This window comes from Lactuca serriola, chromosome 9 (assembly GCF_051521515.1).
Source record: "Lactuca serriola cultivar US96UC23 chromosome 9, Lser_US96UC23_V15, whole genome shotgun sequence".
Classification (NCBI taxonomy): Eukaryota; Viridiplantae; Streptophyta; class Magnoliopsida; order Asterales; family Asteraceae; genus Lactuca; species Lactuca serriola.
In genome coordinates, this window is record NC_136416.1 from 50,457,516 (window position 1) to 50,478,213 (window position 20,698).

General features: G+C 32.1%; 2 protein-coding genes across 2 annotated transcripts; one reads left to right on the forward strand and one right to left on the reverse strand.

Moving 5' to 3' along the window:
* The first annotated feature begins 6,750 nt into the window (after window positions 1-6,750).
* Window positions 6,751-8,745, forward strand: LOC145075680 (uncharacterized). Its single transcript, XM_079021831.1, has 4 exons — window positions 6,751-7,342; window positions 8,126-8,142; window positions 8,206-8,449; window positions 8,534-8,745. The coding sequence occupies exons 1-4, from the start codon at window positions 6,751-6,753 to the stop codon at window positions 8,743-8,745; spliced, it is 1,065 nt and encodes a 354-aa protein (XP_078877957.1).
* A 3,920-nt stretch (window positions 8,746-12,665) lies between these two features.
* LOC145075008 (TPR repeat-containing thioredoxin TTL1-like) lies at window positions 12,666-15,763 on the reverse strand. Its single transcript, XM_079021310.1, has 5 exons — window positions 14,815-15,763; window positions 14,300-14,495; window positions 13,626-13,798; window positions 13,215-13,545; window positions 12,666-13,095 (listed from the first exon to the last, which is right to left on the reverse strand). Exons 1-5 carry the CDS (start codon window positions 15,705-15,707, stop codon window positions 12,901-12,903), a joined length of 1,788 nt encoding a protein of 595 aa, XP_078877436.1. The 5' UTR covers window positions 15,708-15,763; the 3' UTR covers window positions 12,666-12,900.
* Window positions 15,764-20,698: the final 4,935 nt, after the last annotated feature.

Sequence of the window (20,698 nt, forward strand, 5' to 3'; positions counted from 1 at the left end):
TTTATATCATCACACTTATATAATACAACAAATTTAATTTATCGTGAATGTCAAGTATAACATCTAATTGTCTTTCTCGTGTGTTTCTTTATGTATGATACATACTTAATTTACTACGTCGATAATATGACCCTGCATTGTTGTTCCTAGCGATATTTCCTTGATGGTGATATTTAAGAATAATTAGACTCGTCGAAAATAATAAGTTACTTTATCCATCTCTGCACAATTTTATGTCGTTAAAGAAAATGGATCATTGGTAACTAATTAATCAAGATTTGGTAAATTATCAATCTACATCATAATAAATTTTATCTCATAGACGGACAACTTAATGTATGTATGTATGTAAACTTAATGTATGTATGTATGTGTGAATATGTGGGATAGAAAAGCATGTAGTGATCAAGTCCTTTGATTTTGATGTCCAGATAAAGTAGGCCCTTAAATATATTTTTTATATATAAACAAATTTTATTAATCCTACGAAAGAATTCGACACCTAATAGACAATTTCTAACTATATCAGTGGTTAAAAATAATTTTTCATTTACAAATAATCGCGGCGATAATTATCGACAGAAGCCACTTGATTTCACCGGATTAGACACTAGTTACTGATGGATTGGAGACAAATTAGCGACGGATTAGCAACAGTTTTCCAACGAAGATTTTCATTACGTAGAAACTAGTGGGCCCACTGACAACACGGTTCATGTACGGTCACACACTCCACACCTCCGTAGGGCCGGCCTTGGTTGTGGCTACCCGATTGTCCACTTTTATGTTTTGCTTAGTTTTAAAGTAGAAAGCAATAACAAGATTACAGTGAACTACAATTGTGTCTAAATATAATTTTTAAAGCATGCACGCATACTTACTGTTATTGTATAACGACTTAAAGGGAAAGAGTCGAGGGTATATTGTTTTGATATGTTGAGTGATAGTACTAAATGGTACATCAAGTTAACGACATTCAGTGACTTAAAGGGAACGAGTCAAGGGCATATTGTCTTTTAAAGACATAAAACAATTATTTTGATATGTTGAGTGATTACACTTGGAAACCGGTGAAGGGTTAGCTTATATGACTCTTAATGAATCGATAGTTTTAGTGAGATTGATACATATGTCCATAGTTTACGATAGAAGGGAACCGAGGAATGATCAAACGATCAATCCTTTCTTAGAGTTGGTGTGTCAACATTGCAGAACTCATATACGATAAGGTAAATGAACTCCTACCCAATGATGGAAGTCGAATGTCAGAATTAAGTATCTTAGTACATTGACTTGAAAGATTGATCATTGAAACGGTCAATATTGATTGACTTTATCATGGGAAACTGAGAAGATACCATTAGTAAATTTTGGGGGAGAACTATGGAAAATAGGTTATGCAGCATTGGATTACGAGTGTCTAGCTTTGGGTAATATGTGACATCCCCAATTTCATGACCAGAAAAGACCGATTTGTTCCTAAAATATGATAACGATATTATCAAAGCATTTCCGAAGAAATGTATTTTAATTATATTAAAAACGTTGGGATGTCATCGTCAATACAATACATAAACATAAACGAAAATAGTACACATCTTACAAACATATATGCTCTTGTGACACTACCTATAATCCATATATCTCTAATCTGATCATCAAACTTCTGCTCTTGTATCACTACCTGTAATACAAGAAACTATGTGGGTTAGACTTGAGAGTTTGGTGAGTACATAGGGTTTTCAACCCACAATAATTAAATTCTTCAACAAATTACATGAATGGTCCTTTAGGTTTGGTTTTTTTTCCCTAAAGTAGTCTCTACGGTATTTTTTTTCCCTCAAATAGTACATATGGACGATAAGTTGCACGTTCTTGGTCCCTGAGTTGGATGTCCGTCCATTCCAACATTAAGTTGCCCCCATGTGACTTGCACATGAGGGTATTTGTAACATCCCATTTGAATAGAATAATTAAAATGTTAAACCTGGAACCTCGAGAAGCAATTTTATTATTATTTTACATTACTATTGTCCAAAATCAGATAATAATTAGTAGGGTGTTGGTTTATGGGTGCCAAATGATATAGATTTGAATCTCCAAGGGTTAAAGTGTAATTTTGGGACTTATTTGTGAAGATTTTCAGGAGTCAGGGGTTGTTTAGTAAGATTGGGACTTAAATGGAAAGGATATTGAAATGCTGAGGGCTGAATGGTAATATTTGGATTTAATTTGAGAAGAATAGGAGGAGAGGGACTAGAAGTGTAATGTATGCGAATGTTGGAAGCTGGACATGGGTTGAACCTGTCACCCTTGTTATCCTCCATATATATTCTTCATAACCCACTCATGCAACCTAACCCTAACCTTATTTCACTATGCAGCCGCCACCTCCTAACCTTCGTCTGCCACCACCCCCTTTTACTTCCGTTTTTCGACCAGCTAGACCACCGGCGATGCTTGCTACGACTGGAGACTATCGACGCTCGACGGAACCAGGGGTATGGCCATTGTGGTCGCTTCCCAGTGGGGGAACGACCACCATTTTCCTCCACCGCAACAACCGCTGGTGAAGCTAAAGCTGCCGTCGAACAAGCCGCCACCATCGTCGTTCAACCGTGGAGATTGGAAGCCAATGGTCGTAGAAGCTGTGGTGGTTCGTCATTGGGTTGCGCACACCCTCCTTCTTCAGTCCTCTGTCGTCGCTGTCGGATGTTGTGGGCAACAAAGAGTTCCCTGTGGGATGTCGAAGACCGTAAGACGAGAGATTGAACCGGTGTTGTGGTCGTGTGAAGGGTAGTTCGAACCTGTTGCTGTTTGGGTTTCAATGTCACTGTTGTCGAAGCATAACCGCCACTGGTAGCCATTTGTTGCCGCCGTTAGTCAGGGTTGTGGCCACTAGGGTCGTTGCCGCCATCATCATGCGCCACCAGGTGGGTGGTTGGGCTTATCTCGTGACTAAAGTGTGTGTGTGTCATGTGTTTATCATGTGTGTGTAATTATCTTGGTCGGAGTCACTGAAGGGCCACCACTACCACCGTGAGGTGGTGGATGCCACTCTCTACCACCGTCTGCCGCCACAAGGTGGTTGTGGGTGTAATTATTGGAATTTTATTTTGGGTCATTGTGTGTATTATTATATTTTGTAACCGGAAAAAAATAATAGAAAAACCTATAACCACCACCTTAAGGTGGTGGCTGCCGCCTCCTGCCGCCATCGACCGTCGTGTTGGGTGGCGGTGTGCCTCGTTTGGGATGTTTGGGCCAAATGGGCCCAATGAAACCCTAGTGGGCCCAAAGAGACCCTAATGGTCCCAATGAAGCCCTATTTGTTTCAAAAGCCCAACCAATTGATCAATGGGCTAGTAGTGGGTAGAAAACCCTAATTAGGATTTGGAAAACCCTAATGTCATGAAACCCTAATTTTGGGAATTTATCGGGACACACACACAAGAATTATTTAATAAACCTAAAATATTAATTGGCAATCATTGCAATTAATACAAGGTAATATTGGACTTAACGGATTAAGTCCTTAATGGGTTAAGTAAGGACACTTAACCCTAATCATCATTTCATGAAAGAAAACCCACATTTGGGCCATTCGAATGGGTTGTGAATTACACCCAATCACACCATATGATTTATCTAGTAGAGTAATGGATTTAATATATTAAGTCCTTAATGGGTTAAGTGAGAAACACTTAACCCTAATTGTCATTTCATGTGAAAACCCCATTTTCACTTGGGCCTTGAGTTGGGCCTTTCTATTGGGCCTTGGTGATTAGACTATGGATAGGCTATCCAAGAACAAGTAAATGGACCTAAATAATTGGAAGGATTTTAGGGTAAGGCCCATATGAGAGACTTGGGCCCAATTTGGAAAATTAGGCCATAAATGGGCCATAGTTTGGGCCTTTATGATTATGTGATATTGGGCCATCAGAATGTCGAATATTAGACTGGACTAAATGGTTGGGCCTTATGGTAAGACCTTATAAAGGTTTGGGCCCAATTTGGAAAATTGGGCTATATGTTGGGCTTTAGCCCATTACTTGACGTTTGGGCTTTTGGTGTGTGAGTTGGACCTTGGACTTGGAACCTAATTATTAATTGGATATTGCTTGATGTTGACAGTTCGGCAATCTGTCAACCAGCAGCTGAAGTTTTATCTGTGGGACTTTAGCAGTGTCAGGTGAGTTATCCTCACTATAGTTAAGGGTCTAAGGCACCAAGGTCGGCCCTTTGGATTGTTATCTGGTTATGTTATGCTAGTATGATCTGTTAGATCAGTATCCTAGAGGGTAGGATAATATTATGTGGTATGTGGTATGATTTGTTAGATCGGTATCCTGGTAGATAGGATAATATTATGTGGTATGTGGTATGATCTGCTAGATCGGTATCTTGGTAGATAGGATAATATTATGTGGTATGTGGTATGATCTGTTAGATCAGTATCCTGGTAGATAGGATGGTATTATGTGTTATATGGTATGATCCGTTAGATCGGTTGTTGTCTATAGACTATTATGTGATTATCTGTTATATGTGCACATGTTTGTTTAGCGGTTGAGGCTTATCTGCTTTGTACGAAAGCCAATAGAGATGGGCATTCCATCCTGTTGGTTGTGGGTCGTGAGTATTCCATCCCGAGGATGACTGGACTCATATTATGTGGGCATTCCAACCTGTTGGTTGTGGGCCTGGGGTATTCCATCCCGAGGATGATTGGACCCATAGTATGTTAGCATTCCAACCTGATGGTTGAGGGCACGGGGTATTCTAACCCAATGGTTGACTGGACCCATAGTATGTTGTTTATGATTATATGTGTATTGTTGTGGGTATGGGTATTTTGGGGAAAACTCACTAAACTTTCGGGCTTACAGTTTCAGTTTATTGTTTTCAGGTACATCAGGGGATCACGGCAAGGTGAAGGCGTGATCATACAGCTCCTCATGTCTTGTTTATGTTTCTGGGAAAACTCTGATATTATATATTTTGAAAACAAGTTGTAATGAATTAATGGTTTTGAAATGTTTTTAAAAGTTCAAATTTGGCACGATTTTTATGGGTGTTACAGTATTTATGTCATTTTACCCTAAATGACCTTTTCTAAACATTTAACTCAATAGATTTAACCATTAAGGTGGCGCGGTTTAGTTTCAGACATTGACTTTGACACTCTATCTCTTTCTAGAAGAAAATCTTTTGATCATCCCCTCTTCTTCAATCGTGAGTTCTTATCGTCGTCCAACAACATAGTTCAACTAATTCAAGGGTGTGTTGAGGAAAATGGTGCTCACATTATGGTCGTTACGTCCACGCTACACCCAACCACCTGACCTACGTAAAGAATATTGTAAGCACAACCTTGTAATGCTAGGTTTAACGAAATGTTGTACACATGTAATTTTGCTTTCCTCCATCAATAACATTTTGTTCTTGAATTTTCACCTTAGGTTCTATTTCAAGCTTTTGCACATTGAAGATAAATCATGGGGGTCCGTTCACAAATACAATATCTGGAAGGTCGTACATAGATGGGCTTGTGGATCACTTTGATTTTGTGGACATGGATGTGTTTTCAGTCCACGAGTTAGATGATATGATGGCAGTTTTAGGGTACAATGATGGAGGTATAATGTTTTACTATTTCATGATTCCAGAGACAGACTTGGATAGTGGATTGTTATCCCTTGGCACCGATCAAGAAGTCATTCAACTGGCAAGGTATGTGCCTAATCATAAGGAAATTAATTTATACATTGAGCATGGGAATACTAGAGTAGTCCCTTACTTTAAGTCCCCATTGAAGGTTCGTATTGAGGAAGTTGAAGGGGATCATTCTCCTGAAATGAATAGGGTTAGAATGAAAAGGAAATCAGTTGGGTCATGTAGTAAAAAGCTGGATTTGAATGAGCCCACTGATTTGTCAAAGTTGATTGTACCCTATGAACATGTGATCAACAAAAAACACTCAGTTGATCGAGATATTGATCCCTTTAGGGGGTATAGTTTGAGGATAACCAAGATAAAAGAGATGTTAACACAGGGGATGATCACCAACCAAAAGGGGATGTTGATCCACTGGATGATTATGAGGTAATGGGGGATGTAGACACAGAATATGGAAGGTAAAAAATCTACATGATGTTGATTTTTTTGAGGATAAATACAGTGGAAGTAAGGAAAGTGTTAGTGAGGGTGCTTGGAGTGAGGCTAGTAGGAGTAAGGGTAATAGGACAGATGATGATAGTGAGGATGAAGACTTCTTTGTGGATTTAAAAAATATTGTAGATGATGTGGATGTTGATATGAAATATTTTCATATACATGTTGATGAAGATGTTGAGTGGATTCAAAAAACGACCAAAGAAGCAAGTGGTAGTGGTGTTGACTTTACTAAAGGTGAAGATTTGGAGGTCATAGACCCAGAATCGTTTGATTCACCTATTATAGGTGAAGATAACAACAGAGAGAGGATGTTGAGAGACATAGGAAAAAAAAAAAGCTTGTTCCGAGGGTGTAGTTCATCCAAAGGCTTTCACATTGGGAAAGAAGTTCAAAACAAAGAAAGATGTGAAAGATTATATAAACAAACATATAGTAGAAACCAAAAGGGATTTACATTTTGAAAAAAATGACAAAACAAGGATTAGGGCTAAGTGTAGAGGAGTGGTCCTAGATATGAGTGGTGGGCCATGGAAAAAGTCAAGGACTAGATTCAAGGACAAAATAGTAAATATGAAAGAGGATAAATGTCCTTGGGTTGTACTAGTGTCTAGACCTAAAGAAACGGATGAATGGGTGGTGAACACCCTAGTTAATGAACATCGATGTGTGCAATCAAGAACCATAAAAGCTTGCAACTACAAATTCATTGCAACAAACATTGTGAAGCAAATTGAGAGTAATCCAACCATTCCAGTCAATGCACTACAAGAAGATCTCATCCTGAAATTTGAGATGAACATGTCAAGAATGAAGGTACATCGGGCAAAGGCATTGGCTCAGAAACATGTGTTTGGGGATTTTCAGAAACAATATGCTATCTTGAGGGACTATGGAGTAAAGTTGATGGAAATAAACCCAGGTACTAACATCAAGATCGATTGTCACACTGAGCCAAATATAAATTTTAATATAAGGACGTTTAGGAGAATTTACATTTGTTTAAGAGCATTGAAAGAAGGATTTAAGGCTAATCTAAAGGATTTCATAGGGTTGGATGGTACTTTCATGAAAGGTCCCTATCCTGGTCAAATTTTGACTGTCGTAGGGGTAGAATCCAATAATGGGATATATCCTTTTACATATGCACTTATTAAGAATGAAGGTACATCGGGCAAAGGCATTGGCTCAAAAGCATGTTTTTGGGGATTTTCAGAAACAATATGCTATCTTGAGGGACTATGGACTAGAGTTGATGGAAATAAACCCAGGTACTAACATCAAGATCGATTGTCACACAGAGCCAAATATAAATTCTAATATAAGTATGTTTAGGAGGATTTACATTTGTTTAAGAGCATTGAAAGAAGGATTTAAGGATAATCTAAGGGATTTCATAGGGTTGGATGGTACTTTTATGAAAGGTCCCTATCCTGGTCAAATTTTGACTGTCGTAGGGGTAGAATCCAATAATGGGATATATCCTCTTACATATGCACTTGTTAAGAATGAAGGTACATCGGGCAAAGGCATTGGCTCAAAAGCATGTTTTTGGGGATTTTTCAAAAACAATATGCTATCTTGAGGGACTATGGACTAGAGTTGATGGAAATAAACCTACGTACTAATTTCAAGATCGATTGTCACACCGAGCCAAATATAAATTCTGATACAAGGATGTTTAGGAGAATTTACATTTGTTTAGGAGCATTAAAGGGAGGATTTAAGGCTAATCTAAGGGATTTCATAGGGTTGGATGGTACTTTCATGAAAGGTCGTTATCCTGGTCAAATTTTGACTGTCGTAGGGGCTGAATCCAATAATGGGATATATCCTCTTGCATATGCACTTGTTGAAAATGAAACCACATATTCATGAACATGGTTTTTGGAACAACTTGGTGATGATCTGAAACTTTATGCTAATTGAAATTTCACTTTCATCTCAGATAAGCAGAAGGAACGTGTACTTCAATTTAATTTGATATTGTTGTTATTTGGTCAACTAACTATTGAAATATTTAAATAGGGCATCATTCCTGCAATTGCAAAATTATACCCTCAAGCTGAGCATAGGTTCTGTCTGAGGCATATTTATGATAATATGAAAAGACAATGGAAGGATAAAGAGCTCAAATATGTGGGCGTGTGCAACTGCTACTACTGTAAGGCATTTTCAGAAAGCATTAGAAGAGCTAAAAAATTCAATGCTGAATCTCATGATTGGCTGATACAGATTCCTCCAGCTCATTGGGCAAGATCTCATTTCTCAAGTTAGCACTTCATCTTTCAATGATGTTTACATTTACTTGTCATTGTTAGGTTATGTTCTCATTTTGTATTATATCACTAAACAGGGAGGGCATATACTAACATCTTGTTGAATAACCTGTATGAGGTTGTGAATGGAAAAATACAAGGTGGTAGGGATAAACCTATCATTTATTGTTTGGAGTATATTATAGAGTATTTGATGAAGAGAATTTGCAATGTCCAAAGAGAGATTGATAGATCTCATGGTCCTCTCACACCATCTACCACTACTCTTCTTGATCAAATGAAAAGATAAGCACAAAAGCACTAGTGTATTTTCAATGGGGTTAAAACTCAAGTCACTACTTATTGGGGTGATCAGTTTATTGTGAATTTGGATGAAAAAACATGCACATGTAGACACTGGGAAATTACAGGCATGTTATGCTCACATGCAATAAGTTCAATATGGGACAAGATTAAACATGGAGCAAAGAATGTTCCTGAGTTGGAGCATTGGGTTCACCCATGCTATTGGCTAGTTACATGGGCAGAAGTGTACAAACACAAAATTAAACCTATAAATGGTAGATTGATGTGGCCCAAATCACCATGCCCAACCTAGTTGCTTCCACCCAAACATGTTGTTTAGGTATGCCTTCATATATCAATATAAATGCAGTTTCTGAAGAACAACAATTTTATCTTATGTACATTTGTAGGTGGGTGGGCCCAAGAAGAAAATGAAGAATGCATATGATAAACATACTACATAGGGGCATAAACTATCCAAGAAGTGGACCACTGTCACATGTGGAAAGTATAATTAAGTATAACTAAGGGGTGTTTAATGGTTAAAAATACTTTAATTTGTCCATACCTAGTACTAGGTATGGTTGGTTGCTTGCTTTGTCTTTCTTACACCTCTTAGATTAATTGCAAGTCATGAAGTTTTTTAATGAAAGCATAGGCTCTAACATGTGAGTGTAAGTATAAAAGAAGTTATAGAACTAAACCTAGTTTACTTCGTCTTCCCCTTTTTGAAGCAAAATGTTGAGAGCACTTCTCTCATGCCCTCTCATCTCTCTAGCAATCTTCTTGTGTAGTTTTTGGTGTTCTAGTTGATTCTCCTTTGGAGACTTGTTTATTATAAGTCTTTAAGGCTTAAGAACAACTATATAGAAGTGATAGACTAGAATCTATTAGTGGCTTGGTGACTTGTTGGTGGATACATATATAAAGATTCTACTTTGGATCTTTACCATTTTTATCAACTCTCAAGCCTCCCATGGAGGACTCAAATGACTACAAAAGTTATTAATCTCCCCATCCCTTCTTTAGTAGTTTTATTTGCAATTAAATCCCTTAGTGGGAATAAAAGTAGTTTATGTTGTTCGCATTTTAAATACTTTCATTGCTAATATTGTGTTTTAGAAGAAAAAAAATATTGGATAAAAACCCAACATTTAACCCACTTGTTTATCCCTAATTCTTTTTTATTGGATTATTATATATTAATAAATATTATTTTTAATATATAATAATAAATATTACTTTATTAGATTATTAATTTTTTTAATAATTATTATTTAAATTCTTTATTAGATTAATAATTTTTAATTGGATTATTATATATTAATAAATATTATTTTTAATATATAATATTTTTATATTAATAAATATTATTTTTAATATATAATATTTTTATATTAATAAATATTACTTTATTAGATGATTAACTTCTTTTAGTTAATTTTTTTTAATTTTGCTTTGATTAGTTTAATTTTTTTAGTACACAACGATCATCCTAATTTATTTTAAAAAATCACACCTATCCCACCATTGTCGAACTGGGTGATGATGGTGGTTTTTTATGGGTTTCGAAACTATAAAACAATAAATTCTATTTGCACATATGATTTAAAAATAATAGTAACAGTGACAAACAGGATCTATCGTCAGGGACTTGGTTTTAAAAAATAATATTTCTTAATATATAATAATCCAATAAAAGAATTAATCCATTAAAAAAATTAAAAAAGATTTATTTAAAAAAAATGTTATTAATCCAATAAAGTATTATTTATTAATATATAGTAATCCAATAAAAAAAGATTAATTCATTAAAAAGAATATAAAAAATTAATTAAATAAAATTAATAATCCAATAAAGTAATATTTATTAAGATATAAATATTATATATTAAAAATAATATTTATTAATATATAGTAATACCATAAAAAAATTAATCAAAAAAAGAAACTAAGAAAGAATTAATGTATAATAATTAAATAAAATTAAAAATAAAATATGTTGAAATTGTCATTGTAGTTTAGTTGTAGACATGGTCTGATGGTAAAATTTTCATTTTAAAACTAAGTTGTTAAAGTTAATAGTTTTGACCAAAAAATAAATAGGATATCTAAAATTGAACCGCTGATACATCACCAAACATTTTTGGATCAAAACCATATAATTTTGACAATCATAAGGACAACTTTTTCAATTTTGTGTAATTTAATTTATGTTTGTAATTTATTCTCATTGTGTATAATTATACACACTAATGGGATTTTATTAGTTGATATTGACAATTTAAAACATTTTAGTGTTATTTTTAATTTATAATAATTATTAAATAAATGATCAATTCGTTAATTGATATTTTAAATATGAGGGTAAAATAGTCATTTGTTTAGTACATTCACTAAAAAAAGAAACATTATTTATCTCAACAATACTTTAGTCACTCAGCTATCATTATTTGTTCGATACACTTAATCAATTCAGGACTTAATAAAAAAAAAAAAAAAAAACAAACCCTTAGATTACTAAGATTAATCTTAGACTTAGACTTAATTTTAACCTTCAATTTACTCATACTTTATCATTTAGAATTTGTTGTTCCCCTGGGAACAATAATATGTTAGTGTATCTCACATCGGTACGACACAGTCTTATAAGTGATTATATATGTTGGAGTCTTCTCTCTCTCCAAAAAGGCTCTTTTGGAGAGTAATTATGAGACTCCACATATATTTACATGGTATCATAGTCGGTGTCTTGCACCCCTGTGGTTCAGCACATCCATGTTTATCCATATCGAACCTCCGATTCTGAGGAGAAGTGTTAGTGTATCTAATATCAGTGTGACATGGTCTTATAAGTGACTATATATATTGGAGTCTTCCCTCTCTCCACAATGGCTCTTTTGGAGAGTTATTATGGGACTCCACATATATTTACATAATAAACACTTTATGCATGTATGTCTAATATGTTGGCAGTGACTACATTTTTTTATTTATCGGATCTTCTCCTTGGAGATGAGATGCGGTTATGGTTCCTGGATGTCCAACTTGGTGTTTGTCCATAAATGGTGATAATACAAGTCTGACCTGATCCGGTTATTCATAACACATGATGCACCACCACCTTATATCTTGTTTGATACATTTCCATTGTGAAAGACCATTGCAATCATTTATTGCACTGTTTATATCTGAGAATTTTGAAAGTCACTATCGCATTACAATATGGACGACATACATTTACATCACATCTCAACAACCACCATCAACTCCAGAACATTCATAACTAGCTAGTCTGAAATACATCATTAAAAACATGATTGTTTTTAAAATTCCAATTAAAAATTTTAATTAGTTTTTTAATTATCTTTGGTTAATTTTGTTAATATCTCTTTATCAAATCACCGTAACAATGAAACTTATGATTTCAAAAATTATAAATTTATGATTGTTCATCATAAGTCCAAAACGAACCATATCCAGTTTTATTGTCATCGCTTTAGCCCAATATACACTAGTTGAAACTTGAAAGAGGCCTTGTCCACTTAAGGCGCTTATATAAAACATCAAAGAAGGATAGAATCAGTTTCTAAGATACGTCACCCTAGCTATAAAAAAAATATTTAAATGAATATTAGTTTTTAAATCAATGTTATTTACGTCAAATATGACCAAAATATAATTACACATACGAATTCATTTATTTCATCAAGTATAAAGTTATAAATTCTGGACATGAGAAAAACATTAATTTATACTTTTCACGAACCTTATATATATATATATATATATATATATATATATATATATATATATATATATATATATATATATATAGATATATATATATATATATATATCTTGATTGAATAAGATAATTATTCTATCTTAATTGCCAGATACAAATTCTAAATTGCCGTCTCATAACCAAAAAAATTAATTTATTAATTTTGTTACACGACACAAATCTGTTCTCCAATTCCGGCCCCCGAATATTTGTAGGGACACAAAAAGTAGTCTATATCGACACTACGTTAGGCTCCATCCAAAAACATAAAATCAAATATGCATACAAAAAATATCAATTAATTTTACAATCGACATTTAAATATTGTCTATCAATCTTGCACTCCATAAACCATTCCAAAGTTTTCAGTCTTTATACCGCAATTAAAAAGCCTCCAAATTTCTCCGAATTATGTCTATCAATCAGTTTTAAAGATTTGGCATCTGCAGTGTGTCGCTTCTCGAGTTGCATCCGAGCTTCCAACAACGCCCGTTCCAACTCCTTGTCTCCTCGTGTTTCATGATTCAAAACTTCGTAATCTTGGATCACGGCCTCCCATCTTTCCAACTGCAAAATAAATCAAAAGTTATAAGTTATTGGTAGCCCACAACTTATATGGGACCCACAATTTATATCAATGTGGGAAAGATTAGTAAAGATAATGACTAGAGAAGAGTGGAGTGGACCTTGGCATTGCATTCGGCTCTTCGGAGTCTAGCTTTTGTGTACGAAGGTCTTAAGTTTAGGGCTAAGGTACAATCTTCTACTGCTCTCTCGAATTGCCCTAGTTTGTATCGACAAGCAGCACGATTGCATAGTAATATAGAGTTGTATGGTTCGTGATCCAATCCTTGGCTATATACATTACACGCTTCCGAGTATTGTGATGCCCTAAAAATCTTGTTACCATTGGCTCGAGCTTTTGCCAAAACCCTGGCTTTTCGTGCTACTTTAAAGACCTCCTCGCTTGGATCGAGTTGTGATGCACTTAGTGAAACACTAACGGCCTCTTCAAACCTATATCATAAATAATTCAATTTATTAAAAAAATTACCATAAAAATAAATTGGTTTAACACGAAATTATCAGTTGCTAACCTGCCCGATGCTAAGTGAAGTTGTGATTGGATAGCTAAGAAATTAGCAGTAACCTTTGATCCGAACAATTGAATCGAAATATTAATGTCGATAGCGGGTGCATTTTGGAAGCCGGAGTATGCCTCCTCATGTCTATGGAGATTTAATAATGCCTCGGCTTGCATAGCATAGACCTTATAGTACACGAAACATATATAAATAAGGTAGTGTTTGTTTTGATGGAACTGAAAAAGAATAGTCTAATTATCTGAATGAAAAAAATTGTTTGTTTTTCTTAGTGGATTATAAATTTATAACAATTATAATATGTTAATTTTCATTGTTTAGTCCAGGATTCTTTTTAATCCAATGAAAAGTTACAATATATTATTCTAAAGGTATAAATCTTTTTCAAAATCTTCATTATTTTATTTAATTATAATTTTATTTTCTAAATAAAACAATAAAATATTTTTTTTATATTTTTATTCGGGTTTCCTTTGGATTTTTTTTTTCAAAATTTAAACTAATTAATTTTACTATATGCTGTATGTAGTATATATAATGAAAAATTCATATAGGAATAAACATTTATTCCTGTAATAAATCATTACTCTTTATGCTCTATTAAATCCTCATTAATGAAATATTCCCCTGTATCACTATCGAGTATAGACTGAAAAAAACAAAAAAACCTGAAGAGCTGAATCTGCACCCAAAGAAATTGCAAATTGGCTTTCTTTCAATAATCTTTTCCAATCATCGAGTTTTCGAGCTTCCAAGCACGTAACAAATTGCGCTTTAATTGCTTGTACCTTAGCAATATCATGTCTTTCAGTTTTCTCCCCTGAACACTTGTAATGGCATAGAGCTTTCTCTACTTCCCCAAACCTAAAAAACACATCAAAACATTTACATGATATTAACCTCGAAGCAAAAAACAACCTTATGCATGGTTATGATTGCACAGTACAAGTCATCAATGCAAAGAACACAAATACTTGTACCTTCGTACGAATTACTGACTTGTACTATTTAACTCATAAATGCAAATCAGACGCAAGTTACGGATTACTGGACCCAGAAAAAAAAACCCGAAAAGATTCAAGATCTAGACAATCTTGAGCTTAAAGTAGCAAAAAGGACCAAAAGTAATTGTACAAGTCATTAATGCAGACAAACGTTCACGAGATCAGAGTTCAGATAGTACCTGAGATACAGAGACGCGAGACGATAATGAGCACGATGATACGAAGGATCGATACGAATAGCGATTTTACAATCAAGAATTGCATCGATTAGTTTTCCTAAGCCTATTAATGCAGCACTTCTGTTGCTGTAATAAGATGCGATCGTTGAATTCATACCAATTGCTTCGGTGTATAATGCGATTGCTTCATCGAATTGGCCTTGTTTGTACTTCTCGTTACCCATGTTCTTAAACGATTCAGAATCCCATTTTTTATCTGAGTTTTTGTAGACGTTTCCTAGTTTCGCGAAAGATTGTGTTTTTTCAGGTTTTCTCTTCATTAGATTTCCCAAATGGCCTGGAACCATGACATGGTTTGATGAAGCTCGATATGAAGATACAGTTGAGCCAGTTGGGTTCGATTTTCCACGAACAGAGATTCGGAGACTCAACTCGCTGGACGTAAAACTGGGCTCTTTTCGAAGTTGTTTAGTGTATGTGATATTGGTTACTTGTGAAACACTGTATAATGCACTTTTGGAGACTGAATCATACGTAGAGTTAACCGGATTACTTCTCACGGTGGCCGGTCTTTTCACTGTCGTAGGCGGTCTTTTCACGGCAGTGGGTGGTTTAGCTTTAGGGAGTGTTGCAGGAGGGTTTTTAGCGACTGGTTTTGAGAAGCCAGTGTATACTATTTCCGTCGCAGCTGCTGCCGTGGTGGTGATGGTGCGGCTATGGGTTCGCTGTGGTCTTTTTGAAGTATGGTTGCCGGGAAATTGAGTTTGCCGGTGCTCCTTGGAGGCTTCAAGTCGCGGTACCGGTCGTGTTTTCCGGGGCTTGGAATTGAAAATAGCCCCTATGAAACCACAACCTGTGTCTCTTCCGGCAATGTGTTGTGGTGTTTCTGCCATTTTTCTTCAGTTTCTTGCTCCGTGAGAATATATCAAATTTTTTTCCCAATTTGAAGAAATGGTCAAGCCATTTTTGATATATATATATATATATATATATATATATATATATATATATATATATATATATATATATATATATATATATATATATATATATATATATATATATATATATATATATATATATATATATATATATATATATATATATATAAGGATTCAATTGAGAAAAAAAAAGTTGAGAATGGGGGAATCATTCTCGGGCAATCATTTATTTTTGCCACAAAAATCTCCAACGTACCAGCGGAAATAGGAAACGAATGCACATGTGTTTTCTAACAAAACATGTTTCCTTAAATTATGCTAAACATTATCTTAATATATACAAAAACATAGTTTTTTCGTTTTTTTTATTTTTAAGAAGCTATTTTTATCGAAAAATGATTTTAAATATACCAAAATTCATGATTTTTTATTCTCTACAAATAGACATCCATATTGATATAGTTTTAAGATAAAATAAAAAAGTTTATTTTTTTTATATTTTCAGCTATCGTTATTCATAAATAAATAAAAATGAATCTGGTTTTTACTACAGTACATTTGTTATTCACTTATGAATAAAACTATGATTAATTTTTTTTTACAATTTAAGTATCATTTATATATGAAATATAGCATTTACTAAACATAGTATATTCATATTTACATAGTATATTCACTTGTGAATGTTAGATGGTATATTCACTTATAAATATTATATGATATTTTCATATGTGAATATTATATAGTATTACATGGTATATCACATGAAAATAATACATAGTATATTCACTTGTGAATATTAGATCGTGTATTCACTTATGATTAATAGTTGGTATATTCATATACGAATATTGCACAGTATATTCATATATGAATATTACAATGTGTTTTCAGAAATATATAATTTTTTATATGTTATTCACATATGAATAACTTACAGACTTGTATATTTTTTTTGTGTTTTAATAATCATATATTGATTCAAGTGAGAAAACATATTTATATGTGAATATAATGTGGTAATTTAGTTTATGCATTTCATCAAACAGTTGGAGTGCATACAAGTTAACTTTTTTAAAAATGTGATAAATATGATACTCTGACTGCTTAAATCTTACAAAATAGTAGATTGGTGGAGAAATATATGAAAATTTCTAACAAATAAGGATTTGATCTTTTTCTAACCTTAATTTCGATGTTTTATACACCAATCCATCCCGAACTTGGTGGTTAAACTCTACTGCGGTGACGATACTGTAGGGGAGGTCCTGCGGAAAAATAGCTCGACGCCAGGATGATAAAAAACTTCCCTTCTTTGTTTGTCTGATTTGAGGGAGAAGGTCCCGTTGAGTTCTTAATAATTAGAATATTTTTTTTTGTTGATGAACGATGTTGAATGAATGATACGAATTGATTTTTTTGTTGATTATCGATGATGCTCTAATAATGTTGGGAGTATAATTAATAGTAGATATTGAAGATATGTTCATATTCAAACAGAATTGAAGGTTCGATTGAAAGAGCAAAAACGAATGAATTTCAACTGTTCGTATTTATGATTGAGGGCTATTATATCATATTTACAAGTTTGACACCATGTCTTTTATGTTTAGAGGCTAATTAAATGAGTGGCTGAGAATGATTCCCCCATTCTCAACCTTTTTTATTTTCTCAATTGAACCCACCTCTCTCTCTTTCTCTCTCTCTCTCTCTCTCTCTCTCTATATATATATATATATATATATATATATATATATATATATATATATATATATATATATAAGGAAATCTTCAGAAAAGTCCCAATATTTACGGAAACGTTACACTTTAGTCCCAAAAAAAAAAATTTAAACGAAAAAGTCCCGAAAACCGGCAAAAATTTGCAGTTTGACCCTTTTTGACCGGTTGAAACCGGTACCAAATTAATTTGGGATTATTTCATAAACTAATCCAAAATATTGAGATTTTTCTGTAAACAAAAAATATTAGGACTTTTCTGTAAACAAAAATATTATGACTTTTCTACAAACAGAACCCTTATTATTATTATTATTATTATTATTATTATTATTATTATTATTATATAAAGAAGAATACTATTTTTTAAACTTGTTATTATTAATATTGTTACTAATACATATAAATGCATTAAATGAAAAACTAATATTAATGACATTGTTTAAGGGTTGAGGTGGAGGAGATGGTGATGTTTTTAGCATTGAAATCGTGAATGTCTGCTTGTATATTTTACTTTGTATATGGTCATTTCATATTTGTTATTATTGTTTTCAATTCTGAATATTAATACTTAACAATTTGAAAGAAGTTGCATATTAATAGTTTAATCTCACTTTGTATATAAAATTGTTTAAGGTAGAAGAATTACTTTCCAAATCCAACAAATCCACTACAAACATCTGCATAGGTAACGCATATCAAAATTCAAAAGTATTAATTACAATATTTTGTTTAATAAAAAGTAATAGGAATAATTCAAAAGTATTAATCCAAAAAACATGTCCTGTTACTTTTTATTAAACAAGATATTGTAATTAATATTTTTGAATTTTGATATGGACTACCTATGTAGATGTTTGTAGTGGATCTGTTGAATTTGAAAAATAATCCTTCCACCTTAAATATTTTTATATACAAAGTGAGAAATCCTTCTAGCTTAAATTATTTATAAATAATTTTACAAATATGTAACTACTTTTAAATTGTTACGTATTATTATTCTGAATTGAAAACAATAACAACAAATGTGAAATGACCATAACAAAGTAAAAATATACAAGCAAACACTTATGATTTCAATGCTAAAAGCATCAACATCTCCTCCATATTCACCCTTAAACAATGTCATTAATATTATTATTTTTTCACTTAAATGCATTTATATGTATTAGTAACAATATTAATAATAACAAGTTCAAAAAATAGTATTCTTATTTATATTTTAATAATAATAATAATAATAATAATGATTCTGTTTGTAGAAAAATCCTAATATTTTTGTTTACAGAAAAGTCCTAATATTTTTTGTTTACTGAAAAGTCCCAATATTTTGGATTAGTTTACGAAATAGTCCCAAATTAATTTGGTACCGGTTTCAACCGGTCAAAAAGGGTCAAACTGTAAATTTTTGCCGGTTTTTGGAACTTTTTCATTCAAAAAAAAATCTTGGTACTAAAGTGTAACTTTTCCGTAAATATTGGGACTTTTATGAAGATTTCCCTATATATATATATATATATATATATATATATATATATATATATATATATATATATATATATATATATATATATATATATATGTTCAAATGTTTCTCACATCTATTGTGTGCTAGAATGCACCAATAGGAATTTAGTATTAATTAAATGCTCTCCATACTTATAACTCATTTTTATGGAAACTAATTAAATTCGTCATTAATGTTAACAATATTATTCTTTCAGAATGAATCATATCTAGAAGAATCAGAGTATATTCCAGCAAAACGAAAGTGTATTCTATAGTAGAATACACTTTCGTTCTTCATATTCCATGCAACTTTATTGTATTTTAAGTGAGTGGGTCCTGAAACAAAATACGAACTCATATATAAAAACCTAGATACGAATTCATTCTGAAAGAATGTTATTGCTTACATTAATGATGAATTTAATTAGTTTCCATAAAATAAGAATTATAATTATGGATATCATTTAATATACATATAATTATCGAAATCATGTAATATCCATATTTATTTAATTAAATAATTACTTAATTTACTAAATTCCTATTGGTGCATTCTGGCACACAATAAATGTAAGAAACAAATAACATATATATATATATATATATATATATATATATATATATATATATATATATATATATATATATATATATATATATATATATGGAAAAGTGAATATGTGGCTGTTATGTACCTAAGATTAGGCATAGAACCTTTTAAACGGCGTAGTTTTAAAATAAAACAAAACCAATTTCATTTTCTCTTAGTGTTGTTTTAATAGAATATCATTGAATTAAGTTCAATTACGTAATGAAAAAAATCAGTTATATATATTTTTATTGCAAATAATTATTGAAGTTTATAGAGAAAATAAAAAAACCAATTATTTTTTTAGCGAATATAACTCAAGCGTTTTGTCTTTCAATTGAAAAACTATATAAAATTATTTTGTGAAAAGCTTGATAGAGTTATGACATGTTCTTCGTTTATCTTTTATTCTATTAGTTTTCATTTAGAATTTAATAAGGTTGATTAAATGGTCACGACTTTTAATGTTTTAAGTTCTTATATATATATATATATATATATATATATATATATATATATATATATATATATATATATATATATATATATATATATATATATATATATATATATGAGAGAGTAACTTATATATAGACCTAGGTTCAAATGCGAACAATTAATTATGAAAGCGAGAACAAATGTGCGACATATATTTTTTTCCGGAAAAACCATCTCGTATACCGGCGCGGTGAGGAAACGTAATATTCATATATGAATATAAACCACCACAACCGCAATCACCACTACGTTATATATTTCTTTTTGCTACAAAACCTTCCATCGCGTCGGTATTTTACAGCAAAAAATATATGGCCTTGATTTGTTCTCTAGTTCTCGATTTCATAATTGTTTTTATTAGAACCTTCATATATATATATATATATATATATATATATATATATATATATATATATATATATATATATATATATATATATATATATATATATATATATATATATATATATATATGAAGGTTCTAATAATAACAGTTATGAAAGAGATAAGGAAAAAAACAAGAATACCAAAAAAAACAAAAACTTAATAACAAATCTATCCATACAATTATAGTATTTACAGTGGACATATATGATTATAAAAAGACTTT

Coding starts and splice junctions, on each gene's coding strand:
- LOC145075680 (XM_079021831.1), top strand. CDS start 6,751: ATGAAAGAGGATAAATGTCCTTGGGTTGTACTAGTGTCTAGACCTAAA. Junction 8,450..8,533: donor GGCAAGATCTCATTTCTCAA/GTTAGCACTTCA, acceptor ATCACTAAACAG/GGAGGGCATATACTAACATC.
- LOC145075008 (XM_079021310.1), bottom strand. CDS start 15,707: ATGGCAGAAACACCACAACACATTGCCGGAAGAGACACAGGTTGTGGT. Junction 13,799..14,299: donor GTGCAGATTCAGCTCTTCAG/GTTTTTTTGTTT, acceptor GTGTACTATAAG/GTCTATGCTATGCAAGCCGA. Junction 13,546..13,625: donor CTTCACTTAGCATCGGGCAG/GTTAGCAACTGA, acceptor TTTATGATATAG/GTTTGAAGAGGCCGTTAGTG.